Source organism: Phocoena sinus, chromosome 9 (genome assembly GCF_008692025.1).
Source record: "Phocoena sinus isolate mPhoSin1 chromosome 9, mPhoSin1.pri, whole genome shotgun sequence".
Classification (NCBI taxonomy): Eukaryota; Metazoa; Chordata; class Mammalia; order Artiodactyla; family Phocoenidae; genus Phocoena; species Phocoena sinus.
The window spans coordinates 89007488-89022508 of NC_045771.1; the positions used below are offsets into that span (position 1 = coordinate 89007488).

Consider the following 15021-nt stretch of genomic DNA (forward strand, 5'->3'; position numbering starts at 1 on the left):
ATTCTGAAGACTTAGTAGGAAAAAAAGAAAGTAAAACATGTCATTAGTAATTTTTAAAATATTGATTACATATTGAAATATTTTGGGTAAATAAAATATACTGTCAAAATTATTTGCCTGTTTTTACTTTTACATTTTTTTTGAAGATTTAAAATTAAAAACATAGCTCGCATCACAGTTCCACTGGACAGGGCACTTCCCTGGCCATCCAGTGGTTGAGACTCTGCACTTCCAATGCAGGGGGCGCAGCTTCGATCCCTGGTCAGGAAACCAAGATCCCACATGCCACAGGGCACAGCCAAAAAAACAAAACAAAACAAACAAACAACAAAACAAAAAGAATCCACCACAATTCCACTGGACAGCACTAATCGAGAATAAAATTTTCAAAACAAAAAGCTTTTTAAAAGGCATTTACTGTTCTATTTAGTAGCTGAGCTCTCTTTTTCTTGAATAGCAGAAGTAGACTCAAGATGAGCAAAGCAACGCTCCCTTACCTCCTTCCCCCAATTCCTCCCCCTCCCAGAGTCCAATTTGAGACCACGAGGCCTTTGGAGCCAGGGCTTCCCTATCAGGACCATTGTCAGGCTGCGACAGTCCTTTGCAGCAGACACTGTGTGATATAATGGTCACTTTGCAGTTCTAAACAACAGATTTCTTTGTTGATTTGTGGTCACATAAAAAATTTTTTAAGCAGAAACATAACCTTTTTTTTTGGGGGGGGGCCATAGCTTATCTGGATACTCGTTATCTGCCACTGATAAAAACATTTTTAGTGCAATGCACTTTTAGATCAAAAAGGGCAAAGCCATCCTTTTGTTAACTACTGTGATTTTTCCAAAAGACATTTATTAACATCCACCCAACAAGAAGCAATTCAAACCCTGGGGACTTCCCTCGTGGTCCAGTGGGTAAGATTCCGCACTCCCAATGTAGGGGGTCAGAGTTCGACCCCTGGCCGGGGAAGTAGATCCTGCATGCATGCCGCAACTAAAGGTCCACATGCCACAACTAAGAAGTCCACACTCGGCAACTACAGATCCCGCATGCCGCAACTAAGAACTGGTGCAGCCAAAATAAATAAAAAAATAAAATTAAAAAAAAATAAAATAATACCCTAAAAAACCTTTTCATATGTTTTTGTGCTACTTACCTCGATGGCAACACTGGTTTCCTTATTTTTAAAAAGCTGGAGCTCTTCTAAACGCTGCTTTTCTTCAGCTGTTAAAACCGTAAATACATCTTCTGAAGGATCCTTTAAAATAACCATGAGAACTCCCAGTGAGTCACACACAGAATTCGAGGCTGTCAAAGCTCTATATTTCTATGATCTCCAGGAAAGGCTATTTTTATTCAGAAGGTGACTTCTGCTAGAGAGCTGCTCTTACCTCTTCATCTACTGGGACAGACAAGTCACTCAAATGGCTGATCTGTCCATTTTTTCCTATTTCGTGAACAACGAAGTCAGAATATCTGAGGAAAAGAAAACGCAAACTCTCAGAGCATTAACATTTTGCTGCCTATTAATTTTAGGAGAAAGTTTCTCAACAGTAAGCCTTATCATTGTGCAAAACAGGGATTAAAAATAAAAACCTTCAGTGCAAAGTCACGGAGTTATTGTTTTCTGGTTTCACAATGAATTCTAAGCCACACCTTGGCTTGGTACCAGAATGTACAGAAAAGACCCTCTGAAATTCTAGAATAGTCTTCCAGAAAAATGCCTAAATCAAAGCTTATTAATGTTGCCCTATGATTATACAGTCCATTCTAAAGTAAATCACCAAACACAGTAAATTTAATCAAATCAGAAGCCTGTGTATCTACTGTGAACCACCTGGAAGCTTACCTTTATGCTAAATACTTTACAGACATTATTTAAAATACTCTCAACAACCCTCAGGTAGAATTATGATCCAATTTTGGACAAGAATACTGAAGCTCAGAGGAGTTAAGTAACTATGAAGTGGCTGAACTGGATGCACACCCAGATCCACCTGGCTCCAAAGACCACCTTCTTTCTCCTGCAGATGTGGCCCATTCAGGTGAAACAGTTTAAGATTTCAAGATCAATTCAAGGGAAAACTTGAAACCATTTAAAGTAATATATTCTAAGAAAATAAACAGCACCCATTCACATATTGACAGGGGATGCCACAGGGAAATTGTTATTTAGTCATTTTATCTTCAGATAGTTTCGTTTACTCATCCAGGCAGCTTTCCTTCATCCTATTCCTTATTGACCATCAGTGTGAACAATCCTTGGGGACAGAAAGCTAAATGGAAAAAAGGACTGCTGATTTCTTTCTAGAGAAAAGAACTAATATAACTAAAACAACCTGACATAAACGAAACATACCTTTCTTTTAAGATTCCTGAGAATCCTTGGTGAGAACTCACGAACTTGGTGATGCCCACATCCAGCTCGGTGAGCCCGTGCTTCATCATGCTGGCGAAGCTCTCTGCCTCTTCCTCCTCCTCCCCCTCCTCTGAAAGGCCATCTTCCTCCCCCTCCTCCTCCGACTGGGGGTCAGAATTCTTTTTACCCTCTCCGGCCGTTTTGGGTGGCCCAGGCACCTTTTCACCGCTGGGTAGAGAGTTGTTCTCTAGCCCGTCTTGACCTTTGGTCGGACAGCATTCTGAGACCTTCTGTCTCTTTGCCTCACCTGGGGCCACACTGTCATTATCTTCGACGGCAACAGACCCCCGTTTCAATGACACACCCGTCATTTCTGTCATCTCCATTGTCAAGGTTCCAAGAAAGAATTTAAGAGAACCTTTCAGAAGCAAGAAAGAGCAGGCAGTAATAATCACTTCAATAAAGAATTGGGTTTTAGCAAATAGAGGCACATTTAACTTTGTTCCTAGGGTCCTAAATATCATTTATGAAAATAATTCTCCCAAATATACTTTTAGTGGCATAGAAAAATGGCAAAATATTTCTGCAGGGAATTTGACAGCAAAAGCCTTAAAAATATGGATGCCTCTTGACCCAGAAATACTACTTTCAGGGATTATCCTAAGAAAATAATTAAGAAAGTGCTTAAAGTTTTACCTGTAAGGATGCTCATCTCAGTGCTTTTACATTAACAAAAAATTAAGAACAATGACATCTAGGTACATAAACTGAACAACATGTAGAAACAATGTGAAAAGAAACCGGGAAAGGTAGTTGCTTCTAGGAGAGGGTGTAGGTGGCTGCGGAGAGCAGGGAGACTTGTGTTTACTGAATACCACAGTTGCAGCACCTGAGTTTTGTTTCACGTATATTGTTATCGTTTAGAAAAGCCGATTAAGTTAGAAGTATATAAATAAATTTACTAACATGAGTCATTTACTAATATGACTGATACCATGTCATTTTTATTTTTTTATTATTATTATTTTTTTTGCGGTACGCGGGCCTCTCACTGCTGTGGCCTCTCCCGTTGAGGAGCACAGGCTCCAGACGCGCAGGCTCAGCGGCCACGGCCCACGGGCACAGCCTCTCCGCGGCATGTGGGATTCTCACGGACCGGGGCACGAACCCAAGTCCCCTGCATCGGCAGGTGGACTCCCAACCACTGCGCCACCAGAGAAGCCCCATGTCATATTTTTTTAAAAAGCAAGGAGAATGGGGAGTTCTTTAATGAGTATAGAGTTTCAGTATTGCAAGATGAAAAAGAGCTCTATATATTGGTTCCATTTTTATTCAGAAGGTGACTTCTGAATAAAAGTACATGTGTATGTACTTAACACTAATGAACTGCACACTTAAAAATGGTTAAAATGATGTTATGTGTATTTTGCCACAATTTAAAAAATACAGATTATCATTTAACTGGCCCATACACAATGTACCAAGCAAAAGTCTAGGAAACCATATGCACTTCCCAGTATGGAGCACACACTTATCTAAGACTGCAAGTGCCTAATTTGATCTTTTTTTTTTTTTTTTTTTTTTTTTTTTTTGCGGTACGCGAGCTTCACTGTTGTGGCCTCTCCCGTTGCAGAGCACAGGCTCCGGACGCACAGGCTCAGCGGCCATGGCTCACGGGCCCAGCCGCTCTGCGGCATGTGGGATCTTCCCGGACCGGGGCACGAACCCGCGTCCCCTGCATCGGTAGGCTGACTCTCAACCACTGCGCCACCAGGGAAGCCCTAATTTGATCTTATTTGATGCTCTTGTTGAAATAAGGATAAAGCTTCTTCCTATACTACCTATATAGGGAAATGCTAAAATTAACATACGAACTTGGTAAACATAAAGAACATAAATGAGCAGAATATTCTAGTTCTCCAAGGCTTGGTTAATAAGAAGCCCACCTACAGAAGCATCTACAGTAGAATAATAATGATGAACTAAATTTTAAGAATCCGGGGCTTCCCTGGTGGCGCAGTGGTTGAGAGTCCGCCTGCCAATGCAGGGGACACGGGTTCGTGCCCCGGTCCGGGAAGATCCCACGTGCCGCGGAGCGGCTGGGCCCGTGAGCCATGGCTGCTGGGCCTGCGCGTCCGGAGCCTGTGCTCCGCAATGGGAGAGGCCACAACAGTGAGAGGCCCGCGTACAGCAAAAAAAAAAAAAAAAAAAAAAAAAAGAATGGAAAGAATGGAAAGAAAAGTGAAAAGTGGAAGGCTACAAAAAAAAAAAAGAAGGGGGGAAGTAGAGAAAAATGTCAGTAAAAACAATTTCCTTTGAAAGACAAAAAAAAAAAAGAAAATGGAAGAAACCAAAAAATGGGAACTGAAGTAGACTACAACTAGTTATACAAAATTATCTCTAATCCAAGTAAGAAAGCACTTATTCTTTATGTGTTCTAAGCAAGGTATAGTAAAAGAGAATGCTAGTTTATGAGATGCTGATGGTGTTTCATTCTCACTTTATATCAACGAAACTGTCCTCAGAGCCTGCACACCAGTGACGGAGGCAGGCAGGGCCCAGGGCTTCCCCGAGACATGGGAACACACAGAAGACCTCAGGGGGCATTGGCGTGAGGGGGTCTGAGAAGACCTCTTCCTAATGGAAGACTAGATGTGAACACCCGAGTCAAGCTTCGGGGAACGAGTAAGAGAGAGGCTGTGCAAAAAGCGGTAGGAAGGTGGTACAGCATGTGCAGAGGCACAGGAGAGCACGGAGCGCGGGAGGAACCCCACTGAGCTCACCATGCATCACGAGGGTAAAACACACATGCAGAGAACCTACACTTAAAGCTGGGGAGCTGGCGGAAGCCACACCAAGCTGAACTGAGGAGATTACATCCGAAAAACAAATCGTCATCTGATGCATAAGTCAGAGAGATTTCGCGGTATCCCTTCAAAGAGAAAAACCGGGGTTAGGCTGGGAGATTAGGTAAGACGGCAACTGAGGTAAGAAATCAGTACAACCTGATCTGAGGCAAAGGTGACAGAAAGGAGGGGTGGATTCAGGGACACTTAAGAGGTGGTGCGGACAGGACTGGGTGATAAATGTGAGAGGAAAGAGGAAATGCTACAGGATGACTCAGGTTTTCTGTCTCGGGGAACTGAGAGGATAAGGGGAGCTCTTCCTGACACAGGGACCCTAGGAAGAGGCATGGTGGGTAGGAGGGATATAAGCACACGTACAGCCCTGCGGTGTTGCTGGCACCTGGAGTACATCCCATGGCCACTTATTACACTGTGTCACACATATTCTCACCCCAAACCCACAATGGCTTCCCGATGCCCCAGTGGCGGTGTGGACCTCAACCAGGGGCTGGACATGTCCTGTGAGCAGCTGATGCAGAACCACGGGCTTCGGAGGGAGCGGCGTCACTGCATTAGTGCCTGCATAAGGCCAAGAAGGCGGTGCCGCCCACAGAGAAGCCCCAGGTGGTGAAGAAGCACCTGTGCAGCGTGATCATCCTGCCCGAGGTGGTGGGCAGCATGGTGGGCATCTACAATGGCAAGACCTTCAGCCAGGTAGAAATCAGCCTGGGATGATGGACCACTACCTAGGCGAGTTCTCAGTCACCTACAATCCAGCACTGGGGCCACCCGCGCCTCCCGGTTCATCCCCCTCAAGCAGCCTGCCGGCCACTAAAGACACACAAGCTCTAGAAAAAAACGAAAACAAAAAACCCTCACAACGTTCCGAGCTGGCATGACAGGATCTACCAGCAGATCCCGATACCCTTCTTGAGGTGAGAAGAGGAGAGCACGGCCAGTAACAGCCACATCCGCAGCTGGGCTCAGACTTCACGGTCTGTAGGACGTCTACCTCCTACCCAGGACGCAGAGAACTCATCAGCCTCCCTCTCAACAACGTGATGGCCATAAGCCTGGATGGAAACACCTGTTACTTCCTCTGCTCCAACCTTCTGCTTCGGCACCATCCATCATCCAGCACCACGTGCCACTATCTTCCACACAGGCATCCGACGACCGAGGTCCAGCCCGCACAGGTGCCCACTCCCAGCCTGACCATGCACGGGCTCTCTCTTGTGGGAGGTCCTCCACACCTGTCTCAGCCCTGGGCTCCCTTGTCCTTTGAGACTCATCTGAAGACCACGAGCCCTGACTCCCATGCCTTCCTCTCTGTTAAGTCCATGTCTTCCCATTTTACCTCCCTTCATCTGCACTACCCATGTGGGCAGCCAGATACCATGCTTTCCCTCACTACTTTCTAGCTGTGTAACTGGTCTGAGTAAATTACTTAATCTCTCCAAGCCTCTGTTCTTCAGCTGTAAAACGGGAATGATACGTGCTTCACAGGACTGTGGTGAAGATTAAATGAGATGACAAACACAGAGTGGCTGGCCACAGTAGGGACTAGATAAATGCCAGTCCCCTGTTCTCCCTCAAGAGGTCTGCAGATTCTTTGAGGACAGTAATTCTTTTGTGCCTGCCAGAGAATCCAGAGAGGTATAACAAGCATCAATAGATATTTTGAAGAATTCTTGAAACAGGTGCCGAAACTGTTCCCCGTCTACAGGTATCAAAGACCTACTAAGTAGCAATTCCCTAATGAAATACTGGACCTGGGCAATGACATCCATGGCCACTAACATCACAAAAAATAGACAACCAGGCACTGCAGGCCGCTGAAAGGACACGCTGTTATCTATGAAGTTCTTACTGATTGAAACCCTATGTCTAACTACTAGTTTAGATGGCATACACGGACAGAAGATGTTAAACACCACCACGCAGAAGCAATTAGCAAAAGTGTGAATGTGGGAAACTCAACAAGGACCAGGACAGTCCTTCAACTAATAAACAGCAAGACAAAAAACAGGAAAGGGTAACGTACAGATAAACCTACAAAGAAATGCAATGGGTGGATCCTTCTTTGAATCCAGGTTTAAACAAATCAGCTGTTTAAAAAGGTATTTATGAAACAATCAGGTATACTGAAACAGTAAGGATATTTGATGACATTAAGATAGCATGGGGCTTCCCTGGTGGCACAGTGGTTAAGAATCCGCCTGCCAATGCAGGGGACATGGGTTCGAGCCCTGGTCCGGGAAGATCCCACATGCCGCGGAGCAACTAAGCCCGTGAGCCACAACTACTGAGCCTGCGCTCTAGAGCCTGTGCTCTGCAACAAGAGAAGCCACCAGAATGAGAAGCCCACGCACCGCAACAAAGAGTAGCCCCCGCTCTCCACAACTAGAGAAAGCCCGCACACAGCAACGGAGACCCAATGCAACCAAAAATAAATAAAATTAATTAATTAATTAGAAAACAAACAAAAAAAGTATCTTCATTAAAAGATAACATGGTCAACTTTTTAAGGTATAATAATATCACTGTGGTTACACTTAAAAGTAGAATCTTTGTTTTAGAGATACAGGATGAAATCTGTATGGTTGAAAAGATATGAAGTCTGGACTTCATTTCAGAATAGTTTACCAGTGATGAATGAAAGTGCAGTGGGGTATAGATTCAAAACAAGACTGGCCATGAGTTGATAATTGTTGAAACAACAATGGGTGATGAGAATATGGGGATGTCATCACATCATTCTCTCTACTTTTCATGTTTGAAATTTTTTATAATAAAAATAAGAGTTCAAGGTATAAAAAGGTACACTAATTATTCTATTCTCATCAAACCACCACTCTGTCCAGCTCTACTGCTCCCTCTCTCCCATCACCTGTTCTTCAAACACAGAGACCTGCAGTCGCAAGATACCACCCCTTCCATCTTCATTTCTTCAAGCGCCCCAAACCTCAACAGCTCTTAACTCCTAAGCCACACTCAACACTCCTGCTCACTAGCCCAGCTGCACGATCCTTGCTAAACCTCAACCAAGTACCCATCCTACTGTCTCCATCTGTGTTCCTGGCTGCTGCTGGAGGAAACATCACCAGGTGAGGGGACTTCCTCTTGTGACAGCCCTCCATACTGCCTGGCCATCCCTGGTCAGCAGGGTCTTCTCCAAGTCCTGTGTGCCACTCACAAAGAAAACAGGGATCCTGGGACAGACACACCTCCTTCCAGCACATTCACAAGACCCCTTATTATAACCATTCTCCTGCAACTGCACCCCTCTGAGGGGAATTCCAGACTCCTTTTAACACTCACTCCTCGTCCCTGCACTCCATCCCCTCAGCAAATACTCACCGCGCACCCCTGTACCAGGCGTTATTCCAGGTACTGCATGCGACACCCTAGCAAATCAAATAAATGCCCCGCCAGCGTGGAGCTTACATTCTGGTGGAAGATCTGGCTTCTACTCCGTGCTTTTGTCCTGCTTCTCAGGTGCTCTTTTCCCCTCCTACTCAACATGCTGCTTAAATCTGGGCTTCCCCAGTCCTGTTCCCTTCTCATTCCCAAGTTTTCCAGCCAAGACGCATCTCCAACTCCCTGATTTACTCAGGGGAGGGGTCCGAGGCAATCATAACGACCGCTAAACAATGATAGTGTACAGGGAGCTCAATCAAGCCTTGCTTCAACCCTGTGACTTAGGCGTCATTAATATTCCCATCTTAGCCACTAAAAAACAGAGTATCTTGCTCTAGGTCACACAGTCTGGTGAGAGGTAGAATCAAACATCAAATTCAACATGTCCCAAAGTGATCTCATCATTTCCCACCACAAATGCACTTCTATTATTTATTTTTTTAAGTAATTAATTAATTTTTTTTGGCTGTACTGGGTCTCTGTTGCTGCACGCGGGCTTTCCTTAGTTGCATGGGGCAGGGGTTACTCTTCGTTGCGGTACGCGGGCTTCTCATTGCAGTGGCTTCTCTTGTTTCGGAGCATGGGATCTAGGCGCATGGGCTTCGGTAGTTGTGGCTCACGGGCTCTAGAGTGCAGGCTCAGTAGTTGCGGCACAGGGCTTAGTTGCTCTGCGGCATGTGGGATCTTCCCAGACCAGGGATCGAACGTGTGTCCCCTGAATTGGCAGGCAGATTCTTAACCACTGCACCACCAGGGAAGCCCTGCACTTCTTTTAAATTGCACCTCTTACTCAAGGAATTTTAGCAACAAACTACCAGTCACCTAAGCCAAAATATGGACATCACCCCATCTCCTCACTCTCCCCTATGTGAATGAAATTCTAGAAGGTTTAGGACAGCATTGTTACACCTAACATCCCTGGAATGAGAATACTAGCAGATCGTGGATCTGAAGTATCAACCACTGGTTTCAACTCTTGCTTGGCAGTTTGGGCATATGACTTGGAGCCTGATCTAGGTTTTGCCATTTACCACGTGGGTCACCTCTCTTAAGTATCAGTTCTTTTCTCTTTAAAGCTGAAAATGATGACTTGGTCAAAGGTCTGTACTAGCTGCTGCTATTCAACTGTTGGTCATTAATATTTATTATGGATGGTTTCCACTGCAGAACTGTATTGCTGAGTCTGGGGAAAACCAAAGCTTCTTATGCTTCTTTTGTTCTCTGGGCTAATGATTAAACATGGCTTTCTCCTTCAGATACCATTTAATTTTAAGAGACCCTCAAAGCACTGCCAAGAGCACCAAATAAACAGACCTTTAGTATCTTTTGGCAGTCCTTTTCTTGATACTTGTGGACACTTGCCTGATCTCTTTTTCTTGTTACATTTAATTGTAAAGACAAGCTCATTAAACAAAAGTATACTTTCCATTTGTTTTAGCCAACGGCCCTAACACAGAGATTATTAAAGTATATATAGCACAAGTGATTATAAATCACTCAATATAAATTTTGCTAAGTTCTGTCTGTGGGCCTAGAAGCCGAGAACATATTTGCTAGAACAGGTATGCAAACGTCTGTGCTAAGGGAGGCTGAACTCAAATCAGTGTTGTCTTCTTAAGCAGAAACTACACAAAAGAAAAGACTGAAATGAAATATAATTTTTAAATGAGAGAGAGAGAGAATGAATCATGTGAACATCCAAGAGGCCAAGAAGAATTCAACCAGAAAAATAAAACAACCCTGACGGCCCCCATTTGATTTCCCTAAGGAAATGAGCTTTGCATTCAGGATAATCTAAATATACATATTCAAGCCTTCTACCTCAAAGCTGTAAAAAGTGACTGGCTTTAAAAAAAGGGGGGGGGGGGGGGATGTGGAGTAAAGGGACGAGCTTTATGAGTTTTCTAAATGGTACTAAAATTTAAAAAAAAATTTTAAGAAACATAATGCTGTACAAAAACACTATCCACGATACTAATGAGAGCTTCTCAAATGTCAACTAAAATCTTTATCGACCAGAAACTTGATGCTACGACTGGGAATAGAATGAAATTTAATGATACTTACCCATGAACTCAAAGTCCTCCACAATTCTTTAGCGGGAATACTAAAGTAATAGGCTTTGTTTCTTTTACACTCTGAACGAGCCAAATGGGATTAGAAATATTACAATTTTAACAGTATTTAAAAGTCTTTTTCATTAAGACATTAGATTCACCAATAAGCTTCCTCTACAATCCACAACAAAAATAAAGTTTAGCATTTTCAAAATTTTAATACAAGACTGACAGTCCCTTAACATTACTTCCTGCAAAATGAACATCTAAAGAAGAGCCATAATAATCTTATCTGTACTTCAAAACCCTCCACAACTTCCACTTTTTAAATGCATCTATCCTCCGTCCTCTGCAAACCATCAAGAATCCCTCCAGCTTTCACAATAAAGAGCACTCTCTTCAGGGCAGCGCACATACCACACTCTAATATGCGAAGTCATTAAGTCCCTTAGATTCATTCATTTCACAAATATTTATTAACCACCTCTTATGTGTCTGGCACTGTTCCAGGCACTGGGGAAAAGAGGAAAATTTCCTACTCCCATTAAGCTTACATATCAGAGAATAAAATAAAACAATCTCAGAACATGCACGCATAAGAGCTACAAGTCAAGCAGAGTAACGACAGTGAGAGTACGAGGGGTGCTCTTTAGTGAAGTCTCTCTAACGAAGTGCCTGGTGAGCAAAGACTTGACGGAAGAACTAGACATGAAAAGATGTGTGTGTTCGGGCAGCAGGTACAGTGCCTGTAAAGAACCTGAGCCAGGAGCAAACTTATTCAACAGACCAGCTGGACTGTTATTTCTCTCTCCTACGTGGGGCCAAAAGCCACGTTTCATTAACAGCTCTACTGCACCAGCTTCTATCAATCAAAAGATACGTTCAAAAGGAGTTATAAATTAATACACACGAACTGTTGGCTACTTTGCCTAATGATTGAACAACATCACTGCCTATCCAGTATGAGTGTACAGTCTGATTTTGGGCAGGTGCCTCGATTGCCAAGGCAAGGAGGTGCAAGGCAACGATTGCCAAGGTGATGGGGGGCATGCCGGCTTCACAGATTAGAGACTTGAAACAAAAGTCCTTAGTAACCCTATATTTTCGGAATGAAAAAAAAAAAGTGGTCGGACAACGGAACCAAATATTTGAAAGACTAAACTCTCCAAACCCTATTTCTTGGCAGGCGCTAATACCCAGGCAATGAGGGTGTACTGTTAAACCTCTAGGTGCAGGGTTGGCGGTAACGACTCCGTGCGGATGGGTCAACACGCCCAACAGCACCTCCTCCATCCACTCATTAAACACTGACCGAGAAAAACTCCGGTTTGCTCCTACACTGGGAGACGTATACAAAACAAGCAGTCACCTGAGTGCCTGCTTGGCACGTAGTAGGTTCGCTGCTAGTAATGACAGATAAATAAGAGAACGAAAGCACGTGGGCTGGACCCGGTAGAAGCCTGGCTCAGCGGTGTACGGAAGCTATAAAGGGCTTCGGGATAAAGGCGGGTTTTCTCTTCCGGGAGGAAGAAGAGTTTAGGGGGCCTCAGGGGCAAAGAATGGGAGGAGTGGGACTGAGATCCTCGGGCTAACAGCGCCGCGGGGAGGAGGGAGGGCGCGGCGCCTGCGAGGACCCGCCGGGAGAGCTGGGGGCGGGGCTGGCACCGCCGAACCGCAGAACCAGCCGGGCTCCCGCCACGCTCCCGCAGGCACGATCCGTAATGGAGGCGCCTCGGGCGCGCCGCGGGCTCAGACCACGGCCGGGACACCTTCCCAGTCTACGCTGCCCCTCCGGGCGGGGTTTTTGGGCCGCGTGGCAGGGCCGAGAGCTGGCCGCAGAGCCCGGGCGGCTGTGGGGAGGTCGCGCACTTACCCGGGGCCTGAGAGCGCGCGCGCGGCGCGGACCGGGCGACAAGGAGGCGGGCGCGCTGCTCCGGGCGCAGAGGGCGGCGGCGGCAAGGGCCACTCGTAAGAACCAGCCGCAAGGGCGGCCAGGCATAAGCAGCGAGCTCGGTGAGCACCTGGACGCCGCCGCGCTCAGGCGGACTCACAGCGGCTGGTCTCGCACACGTGCGGCGCAACGACGCGCCGCTCCCGGCTGGCCCCACCCCGGGGCGGAGCACGCCCTCCGCCGCCGGCCACGCCTCCTCCGCCCCCGCCCACCAACCTGTGGAGGAGGTCCCGCCCACTCCCTCCCACCCCTGCTCAGTGGCCCCCGTGAAGCCTCTTGCTTGCACCCTTTGGCCTTGCAACCTGCGAGGCTGAAGCTCACCGTGGTCCGTTCACTCCATGAGCTCTCAGGCGGTCGCACCTGCGCTTTGGCGGGGGGTATATACCCAGAGGGGAACTGCTGTGTTATATGGTAATTACATTTTTAAATTTTTGACCAACCCCCATATAGTTTTCCATAGCAGCAGTAGACTTGTTTTTAAAATCTGGGTTTACATGTGGGAATCTGGTTAGCTGATCATACGTAATTCGCTAAGACTGGTTGCGTTCTATGCTGCCTTCCGCTGATATTACTCGCCTCAGTTAAGTACTTTGAGTAGTTTTCTGTCCCTAATGCATGTACAATCACATTTTCTTGAACTGTGGTTAATTCATAGGTTAATGTACCAATGACAGCAACTGCAAGTATTTTTACCACACCCACACAGTAGAAATTCAATCTAAACTTCTAATTTTCGTATACAGTTGGCCCTTGAACAATGCAGGGGTTAGGGGCACCAACTCTGTCCAGTTGAAAATCCAAGTATAACTTTATAGTCAGCCCTTTGTATCTGCAGTTCCACATCTGTGGATTTGACTAACTGCGGATGATATAGTACTGTAGTAAGTATTTATTGAAAAAAATCTGTATAGATGGACCTGGGCAGTTCAAACTTGTATTGTTCAATGGTCAACTGTACTTTAAAAAGTACCTTCTCTGAGATTGTGGCCCAACTCCCCACAAGCACGTATGGAGGAAAGAATGTTCACGTTTCTTTGGACATTAACTGGGTCCACGGTCAAAACCTACCCTTTTTGCATTTCAGCCTAAACTTCCTTAGACAAGATCCAAGTAAAACATGCATTTTTTGCTTTTTTGTTTTCCAAAAAGGCAGCTCTTTATTATTGGCCTTTATAGTTAAAATAACACAGGAGTGTTCAAAACTTCTTCCCCATTCCAACTCCCTCTAATAAACATTTGACAGTTTAATGTTCTCCTTGACGCTAAAATTACATCCTAATATGTATATTATGTATAATATTCAGGATCCTGCTTTTAACTCCACACCAGTACTATGGATTGCTAAGTGCCTAGCACACACAGTTTATCTCGTTTCATCCTTATTATTGTCTAGCATTCTGTCCATCTTAGATAACTCTCTCCATTCCCCAGATAGTAGTTAATTGTTTTCTGGGCTCCCTCAGTCATTGCAAACATTTCCCTTGTTGAACTTACTGCACTCAATCTTAAACTTCATCTGTTTCCTTCACTGGAATATGAATTGTTCAGAGGTAAAAATTGGGGTTTAGAGCAATCTTTTTTCTCCTTTAATTTTATTTTTTATCAATTATACATATCTGTGATTTACAGTCAAATAATTCTATAGAAACCTTGTAAGTTTTGCAATGAAACAGAAGAGACTGTATCCCCACCCTGCCCCTTCCCTGTTTCCCTTTCCTCAAAGTCACTTCATCTTTCAACTGGTTATTTTGATTTTTTTTACCTTCATTTCTCTATGTAAAATTTGCATTGCTATTTCTTGATGTGTCACTTTTAGGCACTATCTATTGAATTCACTTGTGGAAAACTGGGATTTAGCTCTTCTTCCTTCCCCCAGCCCCACCACACTTCCCTTCCCTTTATCTGCCTAATATAGTTATATTGTACCTTTTTAAAAATATTTGTTGGTTTGCACCAGGTCTTAGTTGCGGCAGGCAGGCTTCTTAGTTGCAGCATGTGGGCTCCTTAGTTGCAGCTCCAGGGCTCCTTAGTTGTGGCATGCAAACTCTTAGTTGCAGCATGCATGTGGGATCTAATTCCCTGACCAGGGACTGAACCCAGGCCCCCTGCACTGGAAGCGCAGAGTATTATCCACTGCACTACCAGAGAAGTTCCCAGTTATACTGTACTTTTAAAAACAGATTTGTGTTTACTTCATTATAATTAGGTAAACATTACTCACATCTTGAGCGAAGTAATATACTATGATTACTTCTCAATTTTTTGTTTTTCTTGCAGTTAATAATGATCTTATTTTTACTGTTCATCACTAAGCCTTCTTAATGATTGTTTAAACCTCTCCCTCCAGAGATTCAGATAGATGAGAAGTTCTATCAGTCTCATCTTTCTGAA

At 44.7% G+C, this 15021-nt stretch overlaps 1 protein-coding gene and 1 pseudogene across 3 annotated transcripts in view; one reads left to right on the top strand and one right to left on the bottom strand.

Annotated features, from left to right (window-relative positions):
- The window catches only part of PUS7 (pseudouridine synthase 7), a 107636-nt gene that overhangs the window by 45472 nt on the left and 47143 nt on the right, over window positions 1–15021 (bottom strand). For 2 of the 3 annotated variants that reach the window (XM_032642768.1, XM_032642769.1), the window contains 3 exons: window positions 2357–2774; window positions 1389–1473; window positions 1154–1255 (listed from right to left, as the gene is read on the bottom strand). In XM_032642768.1, coding sequence (XP_032498659.1) covers window positions 1154–1255; window positions 1389–1473; window positions 2357–2774 — 605 coding nt within the window. Of the gene's footprint in view, window positions 1–1153; window positions 1256–1388; window positions 1474–2356; window positions 2775–12552; window positions 12774–15021 lie in introns of those variants that run through there. The other variant, XM_032642771.1, reaches the window with a different exon arrangement.
- Window positions 5666–6101, top strand: LOC116759700 (annotated as a pseudogene).